Source organism: Hibiscus syriacus, unplaced genomic scaffold, assembly GCF_006381635.1.
Source record: "Hibiscus syriacus cultivar Baekdansim isolate YM2019G1 unplaced genomic scaffold, ASM638163v2 tig00113724_pilon, whole genome shotgun sequence".
NCBI classification, from domain to species: Eukaryota; Viridiplantae; Streptophyta; class Magnoliopsida; order Malvales; family Malvaceae; genus Hibiscus; species Hibiscus syriacus.
In genome coordinates, this window is record NW_024063470.1 from 164,463 (window position 1) to 187,875 (window position 23,413).

At 34.5% G+C, this 23,413-nt stretch overlaps 1 protein-coding gene and 2 pseudogenes across 1 annotated transcript; 2 read left to right on the forward strand and 1 right to left on the reverse strand.

Annotated features, from left to right (window-relative positions):
* Positions 1-8,463: 8,463 nt before the first annotated feature.
* On the forward strand, positions 8,464-10,416 carry LOC120187214 (annotated as a pseudogene).
* A 2,246-nt stretch (positions 10,417-12,662) lies between these two features.
* LOC120187215 lies at positions 12,663-15,186 on the reverse strand (annotated as a pseudogene).
* Positions 15,187-15,881: 695 nt separating this feature from the next.
* Positions 15,882-18,223, forward strand: LOC120187296 (ubiquitin-conjugating enzyme E2 27-like). Its single transcript, XM_039191041.1, has 5 exons — positions 15,882-16,159; positions 16,434-16,482; positions 17,317-17,476; positions 17,695-17,784; positions 17,991-18,223. Exons 1-5 carry the CDS (start codon positions 15,982-15,984, stop codon positions 18,096-18,098), a joined length of 585 nt encoding a protein of 194 aa, XP_039046972.1. The 5' UTR covers positions 15,882-15,981; the 3' UTR covers positions 18,099-18,223.
* Positions 18,224-23,413: the final 5,190 nt, after the last annotated feature.

Sequence of the window (23,413 nt, forward strand, 5' to 3'; positions counted from 1 at the left end):
TTAAAACATTATGGCTAATAATGGTTCTCTTTGGATTGCATGGCTTCGTGAGTATTGCTTTAAAAATGTGAGCTTCTGGGATATTGATTGTAAAAGCCACTTCAGCTGGATTATGAAGAAGCTGTTGAGGCTAAGAGATGAGGCAAGGAGATTGTTTCCTCCTGGTACTGTCTGGGGCCAAATTAAAGGCAGATGGATTTGGGATAACACTAGAGTCAGTAGGGAGAAGGTTAACTGGCACATAATCGTTTGGTTCCCTGGTTATATTCCCAAGTTTTCCCTTATCTCGTGGATGGTCTTCCTCAACAGATTGCCTACTAAAGATAGGTTGGCTCAGTTTGGTTTGATTTTGGAAACTGATTGTGCTGTGTGTGGCTCTGGTCTGGAATCCCGGGACCATCTCTTCACAGGCTGTTTCTTTGCTAAGAAAGTTTGGAGATCTATTTCAGCTTCATGTGGGATCTGCTATGACATGCAAACCTGGGATGAATGTCTTAACTGGTTAGTCGTGAACTTGAAAGGTAAATCCCTCCGGGTGCAAATTCTCAAGCTTGCTTGGTCTGGTTTCCTATATTACATTTGGGAGGAGCGTAATCATAGGTGCTTTAGAGGATATACTCGTTCTGCTGATACAATTATGTATAGGATTAAAGAGGCTGTAAAAATCAAGTTGTATAGGAATCACATACATAGGATCGATGATGCAAATAGGTTTTTGTTCACTAATTGGGGTCTGATCTAGTACGTTCTTTGTATTCTTTGTAGCAGCTATGATGCTTTCTTTTGGATGAAATATAAGTTACTTATCCAAAAAAAACACATCATGCTCATGTATAGTCATGCTTTTCATGCACAATTATCATCATAATGTGTTCACATAAACGAATCCAATGCTAACTTAAATATTGTCTCTCTCTTAAAATTTCACTAAGATTCTTATCATCCTAACCTTCAATTAACGTTATCGATGCTCATTATAAAAGAACAGACAACCACTCACCTATATTACTTTTACTACATGAAATCGATCCAAACTCATGTTAAAACACCACCAAACATTAGTGCACCAATTTTACTCCATCATAGACCCAAAGAACACCTTAGAAACCTCAAAAGAGTGTTACCAAAGTATCCAAAACAGAGCAAAAAAATCTGCTACGAAATAGATCGAAGAACACCGAAATTTTCGAAAAATCTTATTGTTCTTGAACTCGAAACTTTTCACAACTTTAACACAACCTCCTTCCACCTTCTAAACATCAAATAACCATCCAAAATTAGTAGCAACCAAGGTCATTCCTGAATTTTTTTAAAAACGTTAAAACTAAGTTTATTTCAAAGAAATCGATGTGAAATCTATTTCCGATTGAAAATTTGATTTAATACAATATTAACCTCATCATTAACATCTAATTTATCACAAGAAAACCTCCAAATCATTGAAAGAAATAGTTCTTTGTCATGGCCCTGGAAGGAAAATTAGGGATTTAGGGTCACAGATTAGGGATTGGTGATGAAGAAATGGGGGAAATGAGGAACGAATTGGGAATTTAGAAATTATTACCTGATTTTTATCTGATATTGGCATGGGCAAGGGACGATGGGAATGGAAAATGGGCTGAGGAGGACAAGTGGGCTGGAGGAATTCAGTAAGCAAGGATGAAACGGGCCAAAACTGAGCTGGACAGAGAAAGTTATTTTGTTAGAAAGAATATTACAGCTGTAACTAAATAATTGGTCTATCTAAGCAATATATAAGATGTAATGAAAGAAAAATGGAGGCTATGAATCAAAATTAAGAATCCGTTTTCTGTAAACCCACATTTCTTCTTCTTCTACAATCATTTCTCACAAATTTCAGGTGTAAACCTGAAAATTGGTAATCAGAGCTAAGTTAGTGATCCCAAACAAGTATATACGCTGGGTAAAACAAAAAAGATGAAAAAGACTGGAACCGTGGAGGTACAAGAACAAGCAATAGAGGTTAAGGATGAAGAGGCCTTACCATCTTGGTGGGCTAGACAGAAAGCAGAGCTGGAAGGAAGGATACAAACATTGGAAGAGGGGGTGATTGAAAATAGAGGCTACTTGCAGAGAATCCTACAGCTGACCAATCAGGCAGCTGAGGAAAAAGATTCACCTCGGTCAGAAAGAAGTCAACCACCAGCAGTTGCAAAACAAAACAAAGATGAAGGTAAGCTTCCATGTTTGGTTACTGTTCTTGGTGAGCATGAGAAGTATACATTTAAGGCTGGTGAACCTGGAATATTAGCTCCTAAACATGTTAATACACCTCCACTTTGTGAAAATCAAACTCATGCTAGTTTGGATGTGCAAAAATTAAAAATGGGGGAAACACAACATAAATGGGAAAATCATCCATTGGGGAAGATGTTCATTCAATTTATGTTTTCAGACCAAAAATAGAACTCCAAATGTTTGATGGAACAAATCCTAGAAGCTGGGTAAAAAATGTCAGAAGTATTTCTCAATCTTTAGAGTACCTGAAGGTCAGAAAGTAGAATTAGCTACCCTGTATTTAACAGGGAAGGCTGAGACCTGGTTTGATGGCTATATAGCTAAGAAACATAAGGTGAACTGGCATGAATTTACAGCAGATATGCCATAGATTCTGTGATCTGAATTGTAATGACATTGTGGAAGAGTTTAATAAGCTAATTCAAAAGAATTCTGTAGAAGACTATCATGAGAAGTTTGAGGAGTTGAGGTCTTACATGTTGCAGTATAGTCTATTTTTGGAGGAGGGGTATTTTGTTTCAAGTTTCCTGAGTGGATTGAAAGAAGAAATTAAGTACGTGGTTAAAACTCATAATCCCACAACTTTAGCCACTGCTTTTAGATTGGCTAAATTAGTTGAATTGACTTGGGAAGTGGAAAACAGGAAACTGAGGTTCCAGCCTAGAGCAATATCTACAGGACAGAGCTTCAACTACAAGGTTCCACACACTAATTTGAATCAATCACAAAAAGGAGTTGTTCAGAATTTGAACCAGAGTAAACAATCATTGGTGGAGTATAGAAGGACACATGGATCATGTTACAAATGTGGAGAGAAATTTAGTCCAGGACATCAATGCAAGGTCAAACAGTTAAATTTAATGGAGGAGTTGGAGGATATAGGAGAGTTTGAAATTCTAAAAACAGGAAATAATAAGGCTATTGCAATAAACCCTGTAGAAGAAGAAATGAAAATCTCTATAAATGCTATAACATGATAGACAGGCCACCGTACATTGAGGATTCAAGGACACATATCTGGGAGACCTCTAAACATTCTTATAGACAGTGGAAGCACACACAGTTTTATAACTGGTTAATGGTCCAAAGAAGGAGTGGAATTGGAGCAAATTCATCATTTGACCATTACAGTTGCTAATGGTGAAAATTTGTACAGTTCAACCATGAGTAAAAAGTTAAAATGGGGAATGCAAGGTTCTCAGTTTGAACATGACTTCAGAGTTTTAACTCTAGAAGGAAGTGATATGGTGCTAGGAGTGGACTGTATGAAAAAGTATAGTCCACTACTGATGGATTTCAATAATATGACCATGAGTTTTAAAAAAGATAGGGAGGAGATTACTCTAAGAGGAAAACAGAATTCATCTACTGTCAAAGTGATATCAGACAGTAAGTTGCAGAAATTGATGGGGAAGAACAGGGGAAATTTTTATGCTAAGTGGGGAAGTTAGAACTAACATAGTACCCATGGAATTACAGAGTTTATTAGAGGAGTATTCAGCTGTTTTTGAGGAACCAAAAGGGATACCACCTCCAAGAGAACATGATCATTCTATTACACTAAAAGATGGTACAAAAGCAGTGAACATTAGGCCCTACAGAATGCACCATCATCAGAAGTCAGAAGTGGAAAAACAAATTAAGGAAATATTGTCCTCTTCCATAATACAGACAAGTAAAAGCCCATTTGCTTCTCCTTGTTTGTTGGTCAAGAAGAAGGATGGAAGCTGGAGAATGTGTATTGATTATAGGCAATTGAATGCCTTAACTATTAAAAACAAATTTCCAATTCTTGTAGTGGAAGATTTGTTGGATGAGTTGATTGGAGCAACCTATTTTTCTAAATTGGATTTAAGATCAGGGTATTGGCATATTAGAATCACTCCTGAAGACATTTCTAAACCAGCCTTTAGGACTCATCATGGTCACTTTGAGTTCAAGGTTATGCCTTTTGGATTAACAAATGCCCCAGCTACTTTTCAGGCATTAATGAACAAGTTGTTTGGTCATTACCTAAGAAAATTTGTATTAGTTTTCTTTGATGATATACTCATCTACAGTTCTGATCTAAAGAACCATGTCATGCATCTTAAGACTGTTTTGGAAGTCCTCAAGCAGAATCAACTGTTTGCTAAAAGAACAAAATGCTTCTTTGGTCAACAGGAGGTGGAATATTTGGGCTATATTATATTCAAGCAGGGAGTGGCTACTGATCTAGCAAAGATACAAGCCATGCAACAATGGAAGCTGTCAAAAACTCTTAAATCCTTAAGGGGTTTCCTTGGGCTGACAGGGTATTACAGGAGATTTATAAAAGGATATGGAGAGATTGCTAAGCCTTTAACTACTATGTTAAAGAATGATCAGTTTCAATGGACAGAGAAAAGTAAAGCTGCTTTTGAGTTTTTAAAAGGTGCAATGTGTCATGCTCCTGTCCTAGCATTACCTGATTTCAATAAAAGTTTTTGTTTGGAGACAGATGCAAGTTCTAGGGGAATAGGAGTAGTTTTGTCTCAAGAAGGCAGACCAGTGGCTTATTTAAGCAGAGCATTGGGACCTAAGCAATTGGATCTATCCATTTATGAAAAAGAGTACCTAGCCATACTCATGGCTATCTCTAAATGGAGACATTACTTAGAAGGAGGGCCATTTATTGTTAAAACAGACCATGAAGCTCTTAAGCATTTGCTGGAACAGAAGGTAACTACTTCAATACAGAAAAAAGGGCTTACAAAATTATTGGGACTGGATTATGTTATTCAGTACAGGAAGGGCAGACACAATTTGGCAGTATATGCTTTATTGAGGAGGAAGTAGAGTTACAGCAAATTACTACTACTGTTGTCATTCCTACTTGGGTTCAAGAAGTTGAACAAAGTTATCAAGGTGATTCCCTAGTTGCTGAAATGGTTACTAATTTAGCTATTTCCAGCCAAGAGGCAGTAGACTGGTCTTATTCCAGAAGTATCCTAAGATATAAAGGTAAGGTTTATATTGGGGAAACTGGTTCTTTAAGACAAAAGATTCTACAAGCTCTACATGACTTACCACAAGGTGGTCATTCATGTATACAAGCTACCTACCACAGAGTGAAATCTTATTTATATTGGAAAGGGATGAAAAACATGGTTAAAAACTGTGTAGCAGTGTGATATCTGCCAGAGAATAAAGGTTGAACATGTGTTAAAACTAGGACTATTACAACCCCTTCCAATTCCTCAACAAGCTTGGGAATTTGTTACAATGGACTTTATTGAGGGTCTCCCTACTTCTAACAGGTATAATTGCATCCAGGTTATTATTGACAAGTTTACCAAGTATGCACATTTTCTACCCTTGGTGCATCCCTTCTCTGCAGCAGATGTAGCTAAAATCTACTTGGATCAGATTTATAAACTACATGGGCAACCAAAGATAACTATATCTGATATAGACAAAATTTTTACCAGCCTTTTTTGGACAAATTAATGAAGCTCCTAGGAACTACTGCCCTATTCACTACATCTTACCATCTAGAAACTGATGGTCAAATAGAGAGACTAAATCAGTGCCTATAACATTATTTGCGTGGAATGTGTTTTATGAAGCCTACTAATTGGAGTAAGTGGTTATCACAAGCTGAATGGTGGTATAACACAAGTTTCTATACTACTTTGGGAACATTCACAGCTTTGTATGGATATATTCCCCCTACTATGACATGGCTGACGGACTCTAAAGTAGCAGATGTGCAGCAATTATTACAAGAGAGGGATAATATGAATATTGTTTTACAAGACCAGCTAGATAAGGCACAACAATGCATGAAATATTATGTTGATAAAAAAAGAAGTGATAGAGAGTTTCAAGCTGGTGATGAAGTTTACCTCAAGTTACAGCCTTATAGACAAACCTCAGTGGCCCTCAGGAAAAATTTGAAGTTGTCTGCGAGGTACTATAGACCCTACAAAGTCATCGAAAGGATTGGGTCAGTGACTTATAAATTGCAATTGCCTGACGGGTGTATCAGATACACCATGTTTTTCATATTAGTTTATTAAAGAAGAAGATTGGGAACAAGACAGTTACCTCTCGAGATCCACCAGAAGTTAATGTGGATGGACAGGTTCGTGTTTATCCAGTTGTGGTATTAGACAAACAAATGGTGAAGAAAGATAAAAAGGCAGTAACTCAATTGTTAATACAATGGGCGAATTTGGGACCAGAAAATGCTACATGGGAAGACTTTACAGTGTTGAAATCACAATTTCCTGACTTCGATCCTTGGGGACAAGCATCGACTGCAAGAGGAGGTATTGTCATGGCCCTGGAAGGAAAATTAGGGATTTTGGGTCACGGATTAGGGATTGGCGATGAAGAAATGGGGGAAATGAGGAACGAATTTGGGAATGAGGAATGAATTGGGAATTTAGAAATTATTACCTGATTTTTATCTGATATTGGCGTGGGCAAGGGACAAAGGGAATGTCAAATGGGATGAGGAGGACAAGTGGGCTGGAGGAATTCAGTAAGCAAGGATGAAACGGGCCAAAACTGAGCTGGGCAGAGATAATTATTTTGTTAGAAAGAATATTACAGCTGTAACTAAATAATTGGTCTATCTAAGCAATATATAGGATGTAATGAAAGAAAAATTGAGGCTATGAATGAAAATTAAGAATCCGTTTTCTGTAAACCCACCTTTCTTCTTCTTCTGCAATCCTTTCTCACAAATTTCAGGTGTAAACTTGACATTCTTTGATTAATTATGAGAATCATTTTTAATCACTCAAAAATCAATATCTCAATGAAACTATCATAACTCAATATAGAAATGGTATTTTTAATCGGCGAAGCATAAAGGAACCAAGAAACCAAAGTTTACCTTGCTGGAAATTTGTTGAAGACGAAGAATAATAATCAATAAAGGAAAAAGGAACTCCACCAAGCTAGAGCAAAGCCAAGGCAAGGAGGAGAATGAGAGACTAAAAATCAAGTTTGGAAGTGGATTGAATCTAAATAAAAATTAGCGAAGGATTTGAGAGAAAAGTGGATGAAGGTTTTAGCCTTTAGAGAGAACAAGAGAAAATGAACGTGTTTGGATGAATAGAAAAAAAATATTAGGGAAGTTATAACTAAATTTTGATAAAAAGAAAAATTATATTAAAATCATTTAAAAATGGATTAAAAACAAAATAAAGAAATTAAAAATTAAGAAGATTGTAAAAATTTAAGTTCACAATAAAATAAGGAAATAAGGAGAAAATATTAACTCTTGGTATAATCGCTTCATAGATTTTAATAATTCGATCTTATTCCATTTTAGTTACTAAAGTCATACTTTTAAACTTATTCAATTTAGTCACTCAATTAACCCAAGTCAAAATCGATATTAATATTCTAAAATAATTTTTACTTTAAAAATTTTCAAAATTATGACTTTTTCGAAAATCTCAAAAATTTACCGAACCACCGATCCGATCTATCAACCCGGATTTTAGGATGTTACATAGGGTGTATAACTTGTATTCATGAGAACTCATGAAGTCGTATTAGAAGCACTAAGCAGGGTTTCTAATTCCCAAGACTTACACTTGGTGCCTATATATCAAACCATGGTGTTCCATGAAATTTAAAGTGTAAGCATTCTAGTGATTTAGTTCATTGTTTGTGTACATTGGATGCCCCATGAATTTTGCTGAAATCTCATCCGGACAAAGTCTGTTGATTTCTAGTTAGAATCTAAAGACTATTGAATCATTCAGTTGCTGAACTTTTTGTGTGAATAAGACTCCCAGTAGTGAATTTGTATGCTGTTAGGTCTTCTAATTTATGGTCATATGATAATGACTATTTGATGAATGCTCTCAAGAGCTGAGTATTTTATTTTATTGATGGCTGGCATGCATTTTGGCATTTAAAGAGAGGTTTAATTTTTCATGTTAATTTTGAATTTTTTATTGGACTTTATTTTTTAGTTTCAAAGTATTTTCCTTAAATATTTTTTAAAGGATAAATTTTCCAAGTAATTAATAAATAATGATCCTTAGATAACATTTTCAACTTATTTTTACTATTTAATACTTTTCTGAAATTATAACAATTTACATTGGTAAATGGTAATCAATTTTAAAAATTTTCAATTGTATGATTTATTATCAATTGCACAAACACTTATTAGTAAAATCATTGGGTTAAAGGTAGAATCAATAAACTATATGATTAATGACTATTGAACTGTATAATTAACTTAACAATTAATTAAAATTAGAATTTGCGACAAAACAATGATCACATGTTATTTCTAGAGGTCTAACGTTTATTATAATATTATTGAAAGTCTTTAAAACAAATATCATCAGATTAATAACCTAGACTAATAAAAAGTAATTTAATTTAAATAATCATGATTTTTAAATTTTTACACATTTAATCGGTATAATTCAAAACCAAATTAAAGTCGAATAAAGTATATAGTTGGTCTTGGTAAAGTCTCATGTGCGACAGTTTTAATATAAGGTTAAGGAAAGACGTTACCAGTTTTGTTATTATTTTTTTAACAAAATCGGTAAAAAATTATCGAAAAATATTATTTCTATCGATTTTTTTATTATTAGACGTTTTACTGGTTTTGTTAACATATCTGGTAAAGCGTTACCTAAAAAATTATTTTTTTACCGATTTTGTTATTATTAGATACTTTACCAAAAATATTCAAAAATATTAAAAATATTAATATTTTACGTAAAAATAATAATATTTTAGATAATTTTTACAAATTTTATTAAAAATAATAACAAAATCGATATATTTTTTAGTAAGAAAATTAAGAACACGTGCCACTATCCCAGCATCTCAATTCCACAGTCTCTCTCTCTCCCTCTTCTATTTCACTCTCTCTTCCCCGTCACGAATTCGGGGGGCGGGGACAGAGTTGAAAAGGATCAATAAAAAACATGGTGGATGTACAGCAATCAGACGCCCCTTTAAACGGCGTCGAAGGACTCCTCGGGTGGCTTCATCTGAGACCGTTGGGTCCAAACGCCAACGACGTACCAGCGTTCGCTTAGGCGACATCGGCGGCGACTAACCTTACGACTCTTATTTCCGACGACCCTCCTCTTCCTCCGGAGCCTCCGGTGCCGCTTCCAAGCAATGGAAAAACCAATCCCATCTTTCGTTATGCACCTCAGTAGCCGCTGCGACTGATAAGTCGTCCAAGAGTCGCGCTTTAACCAATCTCAACACTGACGTCAACGCCAACAACGATACCTCGACAACGAAAGAGAAGCTAACAACAACAACGGCAATTTAGACGGCGTTGCGATTGGTAGCTGGAGAGTAAAAGATTCCAAAAAACGTGGCCCTGCTACGAAATGGGTTCGATCCAATTGGGCCACCAAATTGGACGATTCCAGCGGAGGAAACCTCAATATCGACGGCAACAACAACAACATTAACAACAATAATGTGGAAACAGGGGAAAAATACAGTGGCAACGACGATAACAATGATTTCGACTTGGAGAACTCGGAAAGTCCCATGAAAAGCCTGAGTCCGGTACATTCTTTGGATAATCGTGCCAATGACAATGAAAGGGAAGTTCTTTATCACGGGAGTAACCGAAGGAGGCCAATTCGGGCTCGGATTTCGGATGGGGTCATGTTATCTGGGCCATCCGCCCATACCGAAATAAGGTGGTGCGAGGAAGATGGAGTTAAAGTATGGTTGAACAGTTTGGGGTTAGGACAGTATGCCCCGGTTTTCAAGATCCATGAAGTGGATGATGAGATTTTGCCTTTGTTGACAATAGAGGATTTGAAGGATATGGGAATAAATGCAGTTGGTTCTCGAAGGAAAATGTTTTGTGCGATCCAGATGCTTGGTAAAGGCTTTTCGTGATGTATTTTGCTATGGTTATAGAGTTTCTGAAAGCAGAGTCTTGTCAGCCATGGCAATGTAAGAAGCCTTTTGTATGTTTACCTTCTTTTTTGTAGTGAAATGCAGGAGAATTGGTAGGATTTTTTTTGTTATTGTTGCAACCTTTTTTGCAGTGCATTGTGCTAACTGTTGTTTGTTGAGAATTTTAATTGAAAACAATGAGATAATAGCAGCTTTTCTTTTGGTTAAAGGAAAGTGATTTGACAGAAGTAAGGCAATTTAAATCATATTCTTATGGTTTTCTCATTCCTTTTTATTACCTTTTTGCGATTAAATGAATGTTATATGCTGATTATCATGACATATTGGTACTGAAGATTGATATCAAGGGCTTCTCAAGAAGTATTTCTTTAGAAATTGTTGTAAGATTCTCCATTTGAGCATCATTAATATGTTGTTATAAGGTTATATGGAGATTATCTTGTTGGGAGTATATTTATTCACGTCTCAGGTACTTTGATTTAGTTACCCATAAGTCCCCTTTCATTCTGCATCTTGTGTTTTATGATAACTATAGATGTTTGAATCTTTAGTTGGCTAATCGATAATTGTTTCAGGCATATTTCTAACCGTTTGAGCATTCTTATCGGTTTAGGCTTTATTGTGCATTATCTTGTGTTGATTATGTATAGGGATATCATAACTTTCTACAGCCTAGAATTCATGCTATGGATATCTAATTCTAATTTAAACTCTATTAACGTTTTTTCTCATCTTTTCCCGGAAAACCTTAGTAATAAATTTGCTTGTGAAACAATGATAGAATGAGAAAAATACACTATTTGATTTGATGCTGACGTATTTTGTGCGTTCCCTTTCATTAATTAGGAAGGTATTTATTGTTTTGTAACTTTTGTTGAGTACATTCTGGTCTATAGAAAGAACTTGGTTCTGCAAAAATGGAAGGAGAGAAAACACAAACAAAATTAGATTCGGTGCTCAAAGAATACACGTCGAAGTATTACCATAATTGTATTTTTTTTCTTGAACTAATGAATTGTGAATATGTATTACAGAGGAGAAGAGCAACCTAGGAAAGCTTAATCTATGTGGTCTTTCAAATTGGCATAACTCTTTAAGGAAATCCAAGTTTGTTATATGAAACTTGGTTCCTCCAAGAATCTCGGCAATTTAGCGTGTAGTTTTCTAATTATTCCCGGACTTTTGTCTTTTTCCTGTCAAGTTTTATGTTGATCTGTTTGGTAGTCTTGCCTAGCTGGTCCTACCGTGGGATTTATCAAACACCACTCATGATTTCGCCTTCATTTAGAGCTTTAAAACCAAAGCCAGTTATAGCGGATCTCTTTGCGAGCATGTGCATGAATTTGTTGTATTGGAATACTCTTAAGATTTTTCATTTCTTCTCGACTTCCAACTGTTCACCTAGAACCGGGAATGAGATGCCGAGAAGAATAGAGCTAGCATTTTTGTAGCATATGTTAAAAACATGTATGATATATACATGTAGATACGTACATATAAATATATATGCAGACAGGAAATAATCTCCATCTTGGTGATGACTGTTAAAACCGCTTCCTACTAAGTGGCTAAGCCTGGCTTGGCAATGTAAATTCTTGCATTACCAACATTAAATTCTTGCAGGTATTCACTTAACATGGGAGGATGGTAAGTTTATTATAGGCATGAATGCTTCTGCATGGAATTAAATTTGCAGTAAATTTTATTGGGTTCCATCATTTTTTGGGCAGATGATGATTTTTAAGTTAGTTTGATGAATAACTCTTTTGGTTTTAAACTTGCACTCTACTGCATTTTAGCTAATACCCATTACACATTGTCATATGTTCAATTGATCGGTCCATTAAAGTTGCAGATGACCATAGATTATATTTCTCATCCCAAAGGAGGAATGCCTTGATTTCCCATAGACTTGCGAGTCTAACTGTTTTCTGTAACATGCATATCATTTTAATTAATGTTGGAGAAGACTTGAAACACGAGTTTAAATCATGATAATCAGTATCGTATTGATATCAGCCGAATTGGTTATACATGCCTTAGACCGGTATCAAGTAGTGAAAGTTCTATTTCGGTTGATTTCTGTATTCCAATCATTTCAATATGTTTAGATCGATATCATATTATATTATGATATACGATTGATACAAGATTCTATCATTTAAAACTCAATAAATTTAAAACATGTATTTCCATATATATATATATATATATATATTTGAAATATGTTTTCATTGAACTCGATCCGGTTTGGGTGGAGTTTCGAAACAGACCCCAGTTTCTTACAATATGGAGTCAATTCAATTAAACTCCTACATAAACATCTTGATAATGTAATAGTATCCTATTGGTTGGCCCCCAAATAAAAAAAGATGATAGAATTGAATTAGATTTGTACCCTATACACCAATTAAATAGATAAAATCCAGAGAAAGATGCCCAAAACAGGGGGGAGCACTGCTACAAACACGTAGGAGAAACTTAGGATATCCAAGCTACTGGTTCTATAAACAAACTTCCCCCCTGATTATCAGAGAGATTACAACAATCAACCTAGGTGACCGATGAGGAATTCGCTAGTTATACATTCTACAGAACCTGCTCAAACCATAGCGAGAATTCAACTTCAGCCAGTTTTCGAAACCTATCACTCCAACTTTATTGCGTCTTCACCTGGCTGCTGTTGCTGGTGCTGGTGCTGCAGTTGCTTCTTAGGCTCAGCAGGGAAGTATTTTATACCCACCCAATCGCCAACCTCACTGATAACCTGCCATCAGATAGATTACAATTATCAATATCAGATAACGATTCAAACTGTCACATTCTGCCTACTATCCGAAAACTCCGATAACAAATTGTAATCTGTGCATTTATACGTGCAAATAAGCAATCAAGCAGACGAAACCACATCCGGTAATTACCCCCAACGCTTTAAGAAGGTCCTCTTTAGTATGCGAGGCAGAAATGCAAATACGTGCCCTGGCCAAAAGTAGTGGGGTGGCACGGAAAGCAACCGTAACAACAGCAACCTGTGATGGAAGGATTACATTTTCAATAACTGGACAGTTCACGCTTAAGAGTGATGCAGGCACTGGGAATATAAAAATAACGAATGGAAGAAGTAAAATAGCGAAATAAGAATGGCAGATATTTTGATGTGAACTCATGGACAGCTGAATTTGGCTTAAACTCACATTTTGCTTGAGGCACTCTCGAGAAAAAGCAGGGATTTTTGCTGGGTTATAAAGCATTATAGGCATTATAGGGGAATCGTTGTCTCCAAGGACTTCAAAACCCATCTTTTGTAGTTCTGACCTGAAAAAGTTGCTATTCTCATGTATCCTTGCTAGTTTTTGAGCCCCTAATATTATACCAAAAAAAAAAACAAAGGCCTCCTCAGGTCATGACAAGATGAAATGATGATCCAAATGTGAATATCCCAGTAGAAGTTTGGCGGTCTTAGAAAAAAAATATGATGTGCGTACCTCTGCTAGAACCATCCTCTCCAAGAATAACCTTTATTGAAGATATAATTTGCTGTGCAGCTGGAGGCGATATTGATGTTGCATATAGATGAGCAGGGCGTGTGTACTTAAGATATTGTATAAGTTCCTGAAATTAACATAGTAACAAGTTAATTATGAGATTTATAGAACCAATATCCATGACCATCAGAACCGAGCTCAACTATAAATGGAACATAACAAAAATGACAACTTGACTATACAAGGTGGCTTCAAAAGATCCAGATTCCAGAGAAGGTAACAATTACCAAAAGCAACAAACCTTGGATGCAGCAATATAACCACCACAAGACCCAAAAGAATTTTGTAAAAGTTCCCATCATGATATCCACATCAGCAGTATCAACTCCTAAGAGTTCACATACTCCTTTTCCTGTTTTTCCCACTGCCCCAATGCTGTGAGCCTCATCCAAGTAAACATATGCCTGAAGTAAATGGGAAACGCACAATACTTAGGACACAAAACAAAGATGATGGCTAAAAATGCATAAATAAATGTAGCCAAAAAAGTCTATAACTAGAGGAAACAATTTAAGAACAAGATAAAAAGGACATGGATAGATTATTCCAAGGACAAGCCAAAATGCATTATCATGAGAACATGATCATTATATCAACTGCATTACCTTGTACTTCTTGCATATGGCAACAATCTCAGGGGGCTTACAAAGTTCGCTTCCATACTATAAATACCCTCCACAACAACAATATCTTCTTCCATGGCCTGTGTGTCCTGGGCTGCCCCTCAGCAATTTGTTCTCTCAAAACTTTCTCCAAGTGAGAAGGAGCTAAACGGAAAGAGTGATTTGCTTATATCATCAAAATGATATGTCAATAAATTTACTAAGTTTCAAATACCAAACAAAACTTACTATTATGTTGAAAAACTCGGATAGTAGCTCCGGAACCTCGAGCACCATTGACGATAGAGTTGTGGTTTAACGAATCACTAATAATTAACCCTCCCTGTTGATATTTGCAAGGAAAAAATGACAATAATCAGAAAGCAATAACCCAAAGAAAGATCATATATGAACTTTCACATGAAAACTCAAAAGCTAACAGCGTGTTCATAGCTTTCCAATTATAACAGGAAGAATAGCAGAGTTTGTCACATAGCCCATGCCAAAGACTACAGCAGCAGGCTTTCCAGCAAAGTTTGCAACACACTCCTCCAGTTCTTTATGCAGTGTCGTAGTTCCTTGTAGAAAAAGGGAAGTGGAAGATTTCAAATAACCAGCGTGTAACCAGAAGGACTACATCACAAAATCAAAAACATATACCTCCATCAACAAGAGTACTACAGGTGCTTGCTGGGTAGAAGTATATGCACTAGTTTACATAAATAAAAAGGTCATGAGTTTACATAGAAAAAAATAATAATTTTGTTAGAGAAATAATTTTTAATGTCCATTGATTTAAGAATATAAAAACAAACTCCTTTTGGAGAGAGAAATGATATCTTAGCAGAGCTTTCAAAACACGTTGTGCAAAATTTCATATACAATTTCATCAAATTACGTTAGATTTGTAAGCTGTTTTGTTAAGTCATCATTACCAACGAGGACTTATTAGTGATGTCTTTATAGGTATATTTTTTTTGTATATGACGACTTCTTTTCTGTATAATTGTGATTATTTACCATAGCATGCTCAAGAGTTTTTACGGTCGAACAAATGTTTGTATGTGAATAATTATACAGTAAACTACACTTTTAGTATTTCTACTATAATTATTATTTTTTTGATCATTTATTATTATTTTTACATTATATCTAATATTATATTTAGTTATTTTGATAATCTATTGTTGAAATTTTAATAGAATTATTGACGTGGTATTTTAAAAAAAAATCAACTATACATTATATTATCTTATAATGACAAGCATATAAACTAGATCTTCTAAAAACGCATACAGACTATTTGCATTATTTGAACTTTGGGTCAAATGGAATAAAAGTCATGCTCGTATTTATGTTTTCTTGATGATTGAATTATTCCATTAATACAAAAATGAATTACTCCAACACGAATTATTATTTATTACTCCTTAAAACAGATTTTCATTTTAATTAAATTAACAATGAGTTTGAGTTTGAGTTTGATTCAACCCTTGTTACTTAATAAAGTTCCTAAATAGTTAATTATCTCACTTTTTTTAAGGGGAAAAAAAGGCAATCGACAAAGATAGGGGGCGAGAGTTAAAGGACTAAAAGCGTAAAAAGAGTAAAGGAGGAACATTTTAATTGTTGGGGGCGTAGGGTTTTAATCGAAGGAGGAGAATTGAGAGAAGATGATAGACTTCGCTCGTGTTCAAAAGGAGCTACAAGAATGTGGCAGAGAGAAAGACTCTTCGGGCATTAGAGTCTCTCCAAAATCAGACAATCTTGCTCGCTTGACTGGCATCATCCCCGGCCCCCTCGGCACTCCCTATGAAGGCGGTTCCTTTGAAATCGATATCACATTGCCTGGTATTTCATAATTACTTTCCATTTTCATGGGTTTTGTTTTGTTTCTTATTCTAGGGTTGATTTTGTTCCTCTTGAGTTTAGAATTTTGGCTTAGTATAATGGGTTTTTTGTTGTCTAGTTTTTCGGAGAAATAGTGAAACTTTGTCCAGGTTTAAATTTTGAGCGTTTATCTGAATGTAATATCAATAGATAATTTCAATTGGGTGATGGTTTAAGTAGAAGTTGCTGTTTTTGAAATGGAATGTATAATTGAATATTGGTTTCTATTTTGCAGATGGTTATCCTTTTGAGCCTCCAAAAATGAAGTTTCTGACCAAAGTTTGGTAGGAAAAAGAACAAACACCATCTTATTTGATCTGCACATCTATTATTCATTTGTTGATTGTGCTGGATAGTTGAATTGATTTTATGGTAATATAGTACAATGTGGGTGTGATAGATTAGCGGTAAAGATTGTATTTAAAAATGGTCTAAGGTGTCCCTAAAAAAAGGACCTATGAAGAGTGAAGAAGCTGGTTCATTGCTCTTAATTCCATTGTGGTCATAATCATAGTTTTTAGGCCATTTTGTTATTTGCTGTGCTTTGTTCCTTATATGACTTGATAGGATGAAACGATTGATAATCTTGTACAATTCTTTTAGCCTTTTGCACTGATGACAAACTTTGATATCTGAAACTGAGCAAACTCTTTCTGGAATCACAGTTTTGCTCTCTCACTCAGTGCTAGCTGAAACTGAATGGAATCTTATTGAAATCATGGTTTTGCTTTCTCCATTTCTAGAGAAAAACTCTACTTAACATGTTAAACAGTGTCCTGTCTTCTACTGCGCAATAGATATTCAGCACCACGTGTAAGCGTTCTTGTTGTTGCAGGATGTTTGAAAGGAGGAACGAAAAAGTAAAATGTATTCAATTGCCAATGCATGTCATTTCAACTAGTTTGAGTTAGTGCATACGACTGTCTTTCTCCCTTGAGTATGTTCTTGCATGTCAATTTCTAAAGACCCTTTTTGAATGCGACACTATAAAGAAATGCAGTTGAATTTAGGAGTCAAGTGTTGGTTAGTTATAGTCTATTATGTTTGATGCATAGAGATGACATCACTAATGATCAATCAACTCTTGAAACTTTCTTTTGTTCTACGACCCACCAAAGGCACCCGAACATTAGCAGTCAAAGTGGGGCAATATGCTTGGATATATTGAAGGACCAGTGGAGCCCTGCTCTCACCCTTAAGACAGCCCTTCTTTCCATTCAAGCTTTGCTCTCAGCTCCTGAACCTGATGATCCTCAAGATGCAGTAGTAGCTCAACAGGTTTGGTTTGCTCGATGTCTAATCTTTCCTATGCTTCTTGATAAAATGTTTTATTGTTAAAATTTTTATTAGCCTTATTTGAATGTGCAAAGTTTGTAGATTATTTTACCTATGTATGTCATCAGTTCAGCTTCAATGCCTGTTTTTCTAATAATTTTCATTAGTCTTTATCACTCTAGCTAGCTACTTATCTTTTTCCCTTTTTTTTGGTGATGCAGTATCTTAGAGAGTATCAGACATTTGTCGGTACAGCTCGTTACTGGACAGAAAGTTTTGCCAAGGCATCTTCTTTAGGGGTTAAGGAAAAGGTTCATATTCCTTATTTACCTAGATATTTGTAGAATCAAGTAAATATTTCTTGCGAAGTATGCTCTTGAGTAAATTCTCAAGAGGTGACATCATTTTCCATGTATCAGATGCATTCTCTGAATATATATTTTGTTAATGGATCAATATTGTCAAATTTTATATTTAATGAACTAAATTAGCTAAGACAGAAATTGGATGGGTACAGGTGCAACGACTCGTGGAAATGGGTTTTCCTGATGGTTTGGTGAGAAGTACTCTAGAAGCCGTTGGCGGTGATGAAAACCTGGCCCTTGAAAAGCTTTTGTCCAGCTGATCTGTGTGCTGGAGCTGCCAATTGTTCTACATCTTTTAGCTATTCTTCACCTACCTGGTGAACTTGAACAATATACAATGACTCAGGATTATATCTGAATATAAGCTGTTTTTGTTTACTCTGAATTCTGATTCCGTAAATTCTCCTTTTTTGTCGACTATGCATATTAATTTCTGCTTGACGATGGAATCTTGTTATTTGCTCTTTGTTGTTAAACGGCAGCTTTGAGTTGCTGATACTGTTTTTTTTTTCTTGAAGATTACGAGTATGCTAAGTCCTAACCTTGTAATGAATCGAAGTCTGAATTGTATGGAGAAGAATAATGCCTGATTGAATTTCTGTTTTGTGTTTCTGGAATTACATAACTGTGGGCGGTGTCGGCATGCAGAGATCAAACTGCCAAGATCCGAGAGGATCCAACGGGTACCACTAGATCTGAATTCAAGACCTTTAAGGCATTCGACATTTCAAGCATTTCCCTTCATTTCTTTTAGCTGTCATATTCTGTAATCTATTCATTACATTTGAGTTTATCAGTTGCATACAGTTCCTATCTGGTAACTAAGGAAACAGCATTTGGGTCTCTTCAGTTACATTTAATTGACACCTTAATCTACATTGTTGCTGGTTTTTCAGTTTGGTTAAGCTCTTGGCCACCACCACAAGATGGATAATAACATGATTTAACTTTGAGAAAGTTCTTTACAGGTCTTACCATAGGTATCACCCTTCTAAACCTCATCCCTCTTCTTCCTATCTTGCTTCCCTGTTCCTGTAAGAACAACAACCAGAAATCCATCAGATTCTAGCTTCTTTTTTAATGTATTTAGTGACAATTGCAGATCAAAAAATCAATTCGAATCATTAATTACCTCAGTAGATGTTTGGGAATCATCGATATCGGTATCACTGAACGACCCTTCGAAATCAACGGCATCAGTATCACTGAACGACCCTTTGATTGTCAACTGGGTAGATGTTGTGGGTTCCATGGCATCGGTATCGCTGAACGGCCCTTTGATCATCAAATCATCTTTGCCTATGTGCATTAAAAACCAAAAAAATAAATAAATCACGGCTTGTTTATAAAACATTGGTATGGAAAGTGGAAGGAAATAAACTCACTCGAATAATCCTCTTCCTTATTGTCGTTATCAGTAAGGTAAAATCTAAAACTTGGTGATCCGGGACAAAGGAGATTAGCAGACCGTTCTTTGTTTAACCTCTCAGTTTCTTCAACAGTCTTATTATTATCTTTTTCTTCCGATGTTTGCTTTTCCATGCCGAGTCCTCTTTATCTATTGACTTATGAGCTTCAACATCGTCCCCATTTCTCTTACTATCATGTTCTCTAACATCGTTATCAAAAACCGCGACTGCTATTTTCGAAGACCGATGCTATCATCATCAGGTCCTCGATACGATACGGAGGCATTCTCGGAGCCAGGATTGAGCAGCGTTTGTTTAGAAAGACTAGAGTGGCTCCTTCGTCTCTTAAACACATCCATTTTCCGTCCGAGAAGAGACATCACTTTAGCTTGCACCTTATCCTTTTTACGGTATAGCTTTGACGCTTGACACCCCATTGATGGCAGAAAAAGCAGCTAAAGAGAAGAGAGGAAGCCAAATGGACGATAATAAAGTGATAATGGTGACCACAAAGAGGTGTTTTAAGAGCTTATATATGTATGCATCTTGTTGTGGATTTGCACTGGTAATTCAACTGTGGGGGAGAATAGTTGTCTATAAATCAACATGTACCGTTGATTCTTTTGTTTGGTGGTAATTCTCTGTTGTTACGTTTGCTCATCTTCTAACCGTAAACAGCAACAACATTAGGCCACGCGATTTTCAGTTCTTACCGTTACTTCGAATTGATTTTAAATTATCCATTTTATTTTTATAAAAGAAGTATGAAATTAGTTTTAAAAGTTTTGGCGTATTACGTGTTGGGTGAGAATTTAGGATTTGTTTGTTAAATTAATTAATTATAAAACTCATATCGAAACATTATTTACGAAATAATTTACATTAGCTGGCTTTAAATTTAAAATAATTTCTTTTTGAAATTCTAGTTACCGACTGCTTTTTTCAAAATTATTAGAATCTTGTTTGGAATGATATGGTAGATTAATATTTTCTTTTTGACTTTTAAAACCGTTATAATGTTTCAATACCTAGTAGGGTTTAAATTTTTGGGTTAATTTGGGAACCAATTTAGGGTTATGACCCATAACATAAGGTTACTAATGGGCTTAAACAATGTTGGGGAAAATGGATTGTAAATTTTTATGTTTGTTTTAGTGTTTAAATTTTTAATTTTTTTTTAAAATTTAACGTTAAATTTTGAACATTAATGCTAAAATGAAATAAAAACTAAACTCTAAGTATGATTTTGAAAAGTAAAAAAATTTAGATATTAAAACAGATAAAAACATAATAATTTAATATTAAATACGTAATTTACCATTTAAAAAACATTTTTGGATGCATTGTAATAATGCATAGTTGGTCCCGCTTTCCCTTTTTATTTCCTTTAAATTATCCCAATCCAAATACGGCGTGAGTGTTACATCTTAATTCAGAACCTAGGCTTAACTATTTTTTGTAAGGTAAATTATGTATTTAGTTTTTTTAATTAGCATCTGGGTTAAGTTTTGGTGATTTAATTATTTTTTAACGTTATATTCTGTTCATTCGTCGTTAATAAAGTAATTGAACCATTGATGTTATATATTTTTTCAATTCAATGATGATTAATATTATTTTATGATGATTTGTCAAAATTGTCGTTAAATTTGTAACGCCGGATAACCAAAATGTAACGTTAGTGTTGATTTTTAAGAAAATAGTTAGTTAAGTGACAAAATGATACCGGTCAAATAGTTTGATGATTAAATACGTTGTTTAGCCTATTTTGTATTTGGAAAAGATGTTAGGCTCTTATTGGTACGTCTCAGCAAACATAATAAATTGCTTTTGTTCATGCAATTATAATGAAGGTGGCATTAATCTACTTTTGTCTTAAGAATTGATAGCCCAGTTCAGCTACTCTTGCCATCAATACCTCAGCTAATTGGAAATTGCTACAAAAATAAAATATTAATCATATATTTTCTTACATTATTGCGTTTAAATTATTGCATTTTCTTACATTTTTCACAAGAATATATGTTTTTTTTATATAATATCAGTATACATATATTTTCTTGTCAGTGTTTTACTATTTAGAGTTAGTTGAGATATGGGATCTGCGTAAAAAGCAAATAATTCATCAAGCATCGATTGTTTGACTTAGTTTATTACAAAATTAATAAATTTAATATTAATTATAAATTGATTTAATGAGACGAACCATCTATCTCTTAAATTTAAATTAGGAGGGTTGTTATCATAAAATAGTTTTATATTATTTAATTTAAATAATATATCAACGAATTAAATATCAATAATTATAACAAGAAGAAATTCCAATTTATTGATATTCATGCCATACATAGTAGACCTAATCACAGTTAGGAAAGTACAGGTCTTGTACAGTCAAAGCCAAATCAAAACAGTTTATTAAATTCAATCAAGTGGGGTAATCCACCACCAAGAGAAGATAATGAACGTTGGATGTTTCAACCACACAAAGATGGTTTCGAAATGGAACAAAAAATGCTCGAACTTTAATGATAAAGAGACTTTCAAATTTCGAACGTCCCCATCGATGGCATGCACTCCTGTTCCATGAAAGCAACTAACTCTGTACCTCCATTGACAGTCACACGTGCGGAGCCAGCGAGGAAATATCTGAGCCCAAGAAATTGTTTTAAAAATGTTGATGGTGCTGAACGATGATGAAATCCAATCATGGAGTAAAGTTGTTTATTCCGATGATGATCATAGTGGGCGCCAAAAGAAACTTGTATATATATATGTACAGTAAATCTTATCATTTTAATGTGTGATTAGTGTGTTTGATGCTTTTTGATTTTCTATTCGTCCAAGCAGTGCGCCCAGAAATAGACATCCAAGGAGGAGAAGTTTTGTAGTAAATGGTGGTAGATATATATATCTGTCAAGGAATGGTGTTGGAACACTAGTAGCTATCGGACTCTGACTTCGATTTACACACTTTCACGCATGGTTGTCCCTTGTTCCCATATGTAATGGGGTAAGGGGAGGTAAGATAGTAGGCTGCCCCCAACACTAGGTTGAAAACAGCTTCCGTAAGAGACCTCAAATTATGAAATGCGAATCGATCCCACGACCTCAAGGTTAAGAACCTTGTGCTCTACCAACTGAGCTAGATGGTTATTACAGTAAAAAAATATTGTGTCTTGATAGAACGCAATAACCAATCTTTTCCACCTATTCAAAATAATTTTTAAAGTTGATACACACTTAATATATTAAAATTAAAATTAAAATATGATACTAAATAGCATATAAACCTTTAACATATTTAAACCTAAATATGATCTTTCAATACTAGAAAACAAAAAGCAAAGCAAAAGTTTGATGGAAAATGAAAGAGATAACGAAGTTTTAAGGATCTTGTATGACAAATCATTGAACCAAATAGTGCAGGTTAAATATTGCTGCAGAAAAAAAATGAGAAACTCATGCATGTAGTATAATGCTGCACCTGTCTAAAGTTGGGAAGCTTGGAAACTCCGTACAGTAAAAATGGTCATACTATACTTTTTTTTTTTTTGTATAATCCCTAGTTTTTAATCTATTAATTAATTATTCTAGATCGTGTACTATAGAGACACATTATGGGCAACTATCACAACCTAATTTTATAATACCTCATCCCACTAGATCAAGTAATTGTCGAGAAGTTGATATTATATTTGATATGATATATTTGCATGTTAATATAACTATATAAATAAATATACACTTTGCTATATATGAAGAAACTAACTACACTTTTTTAAGACAAAATGTTAAAACATAAGTTTATTTTTTTCAAAAAAAATATAATATAAAGTTCAATTAAGAAATAAAATATTATACAAATTATAATTAAATAAATATTAATCTAAGACATTTGATTCTAACTTTATTTCTATAATTTTTTTTTTATTTTTTTTCATTTTATACCTAAGAGATATAGATAATATCCATTTATATTGCATAAAATTTATTAATTTTTCATGAAAATATAATCATTAAATGAATATAAATGAGTGACTATGATTAAGAAATAAATTATTACTTAATTTTCTGTCAAAATCGAAAAAAATTAGTTATGGATCTTTTATCCCATGAATATATTTGAGAGAAACGAAAGGGACATATTCATTTTTCATGCAAAAGCA

What these genes read in the sequence shown, in the direction of transcription:
- LOC120187296 (XM_039191041.1), top strand. Translation starts at nt 15,982, where the DNA reads ATGATAGACTTCGCTCGTGTTCAAAAGGAGCTACAAGAATGTGGCAGA. An exon ending in ATGCAGTAGTAGCTCAACAG is followed by an intron (nt 17,477 to 17,694) that starts GTTTGGTTTGCT and finishes TTGGTGATGCAG; the next exon opens with TATCTTAGAGAGTATCAGAC. An exon ending in CTTTAGGGGTTAAGGAAAAG is followed by an intron (nt 17,785 to 17,990) that starts GTTCATATTCCT and finishes GGATGGGTACAG; the next exon opens with GTGCAACGACTCGTGGAAAT.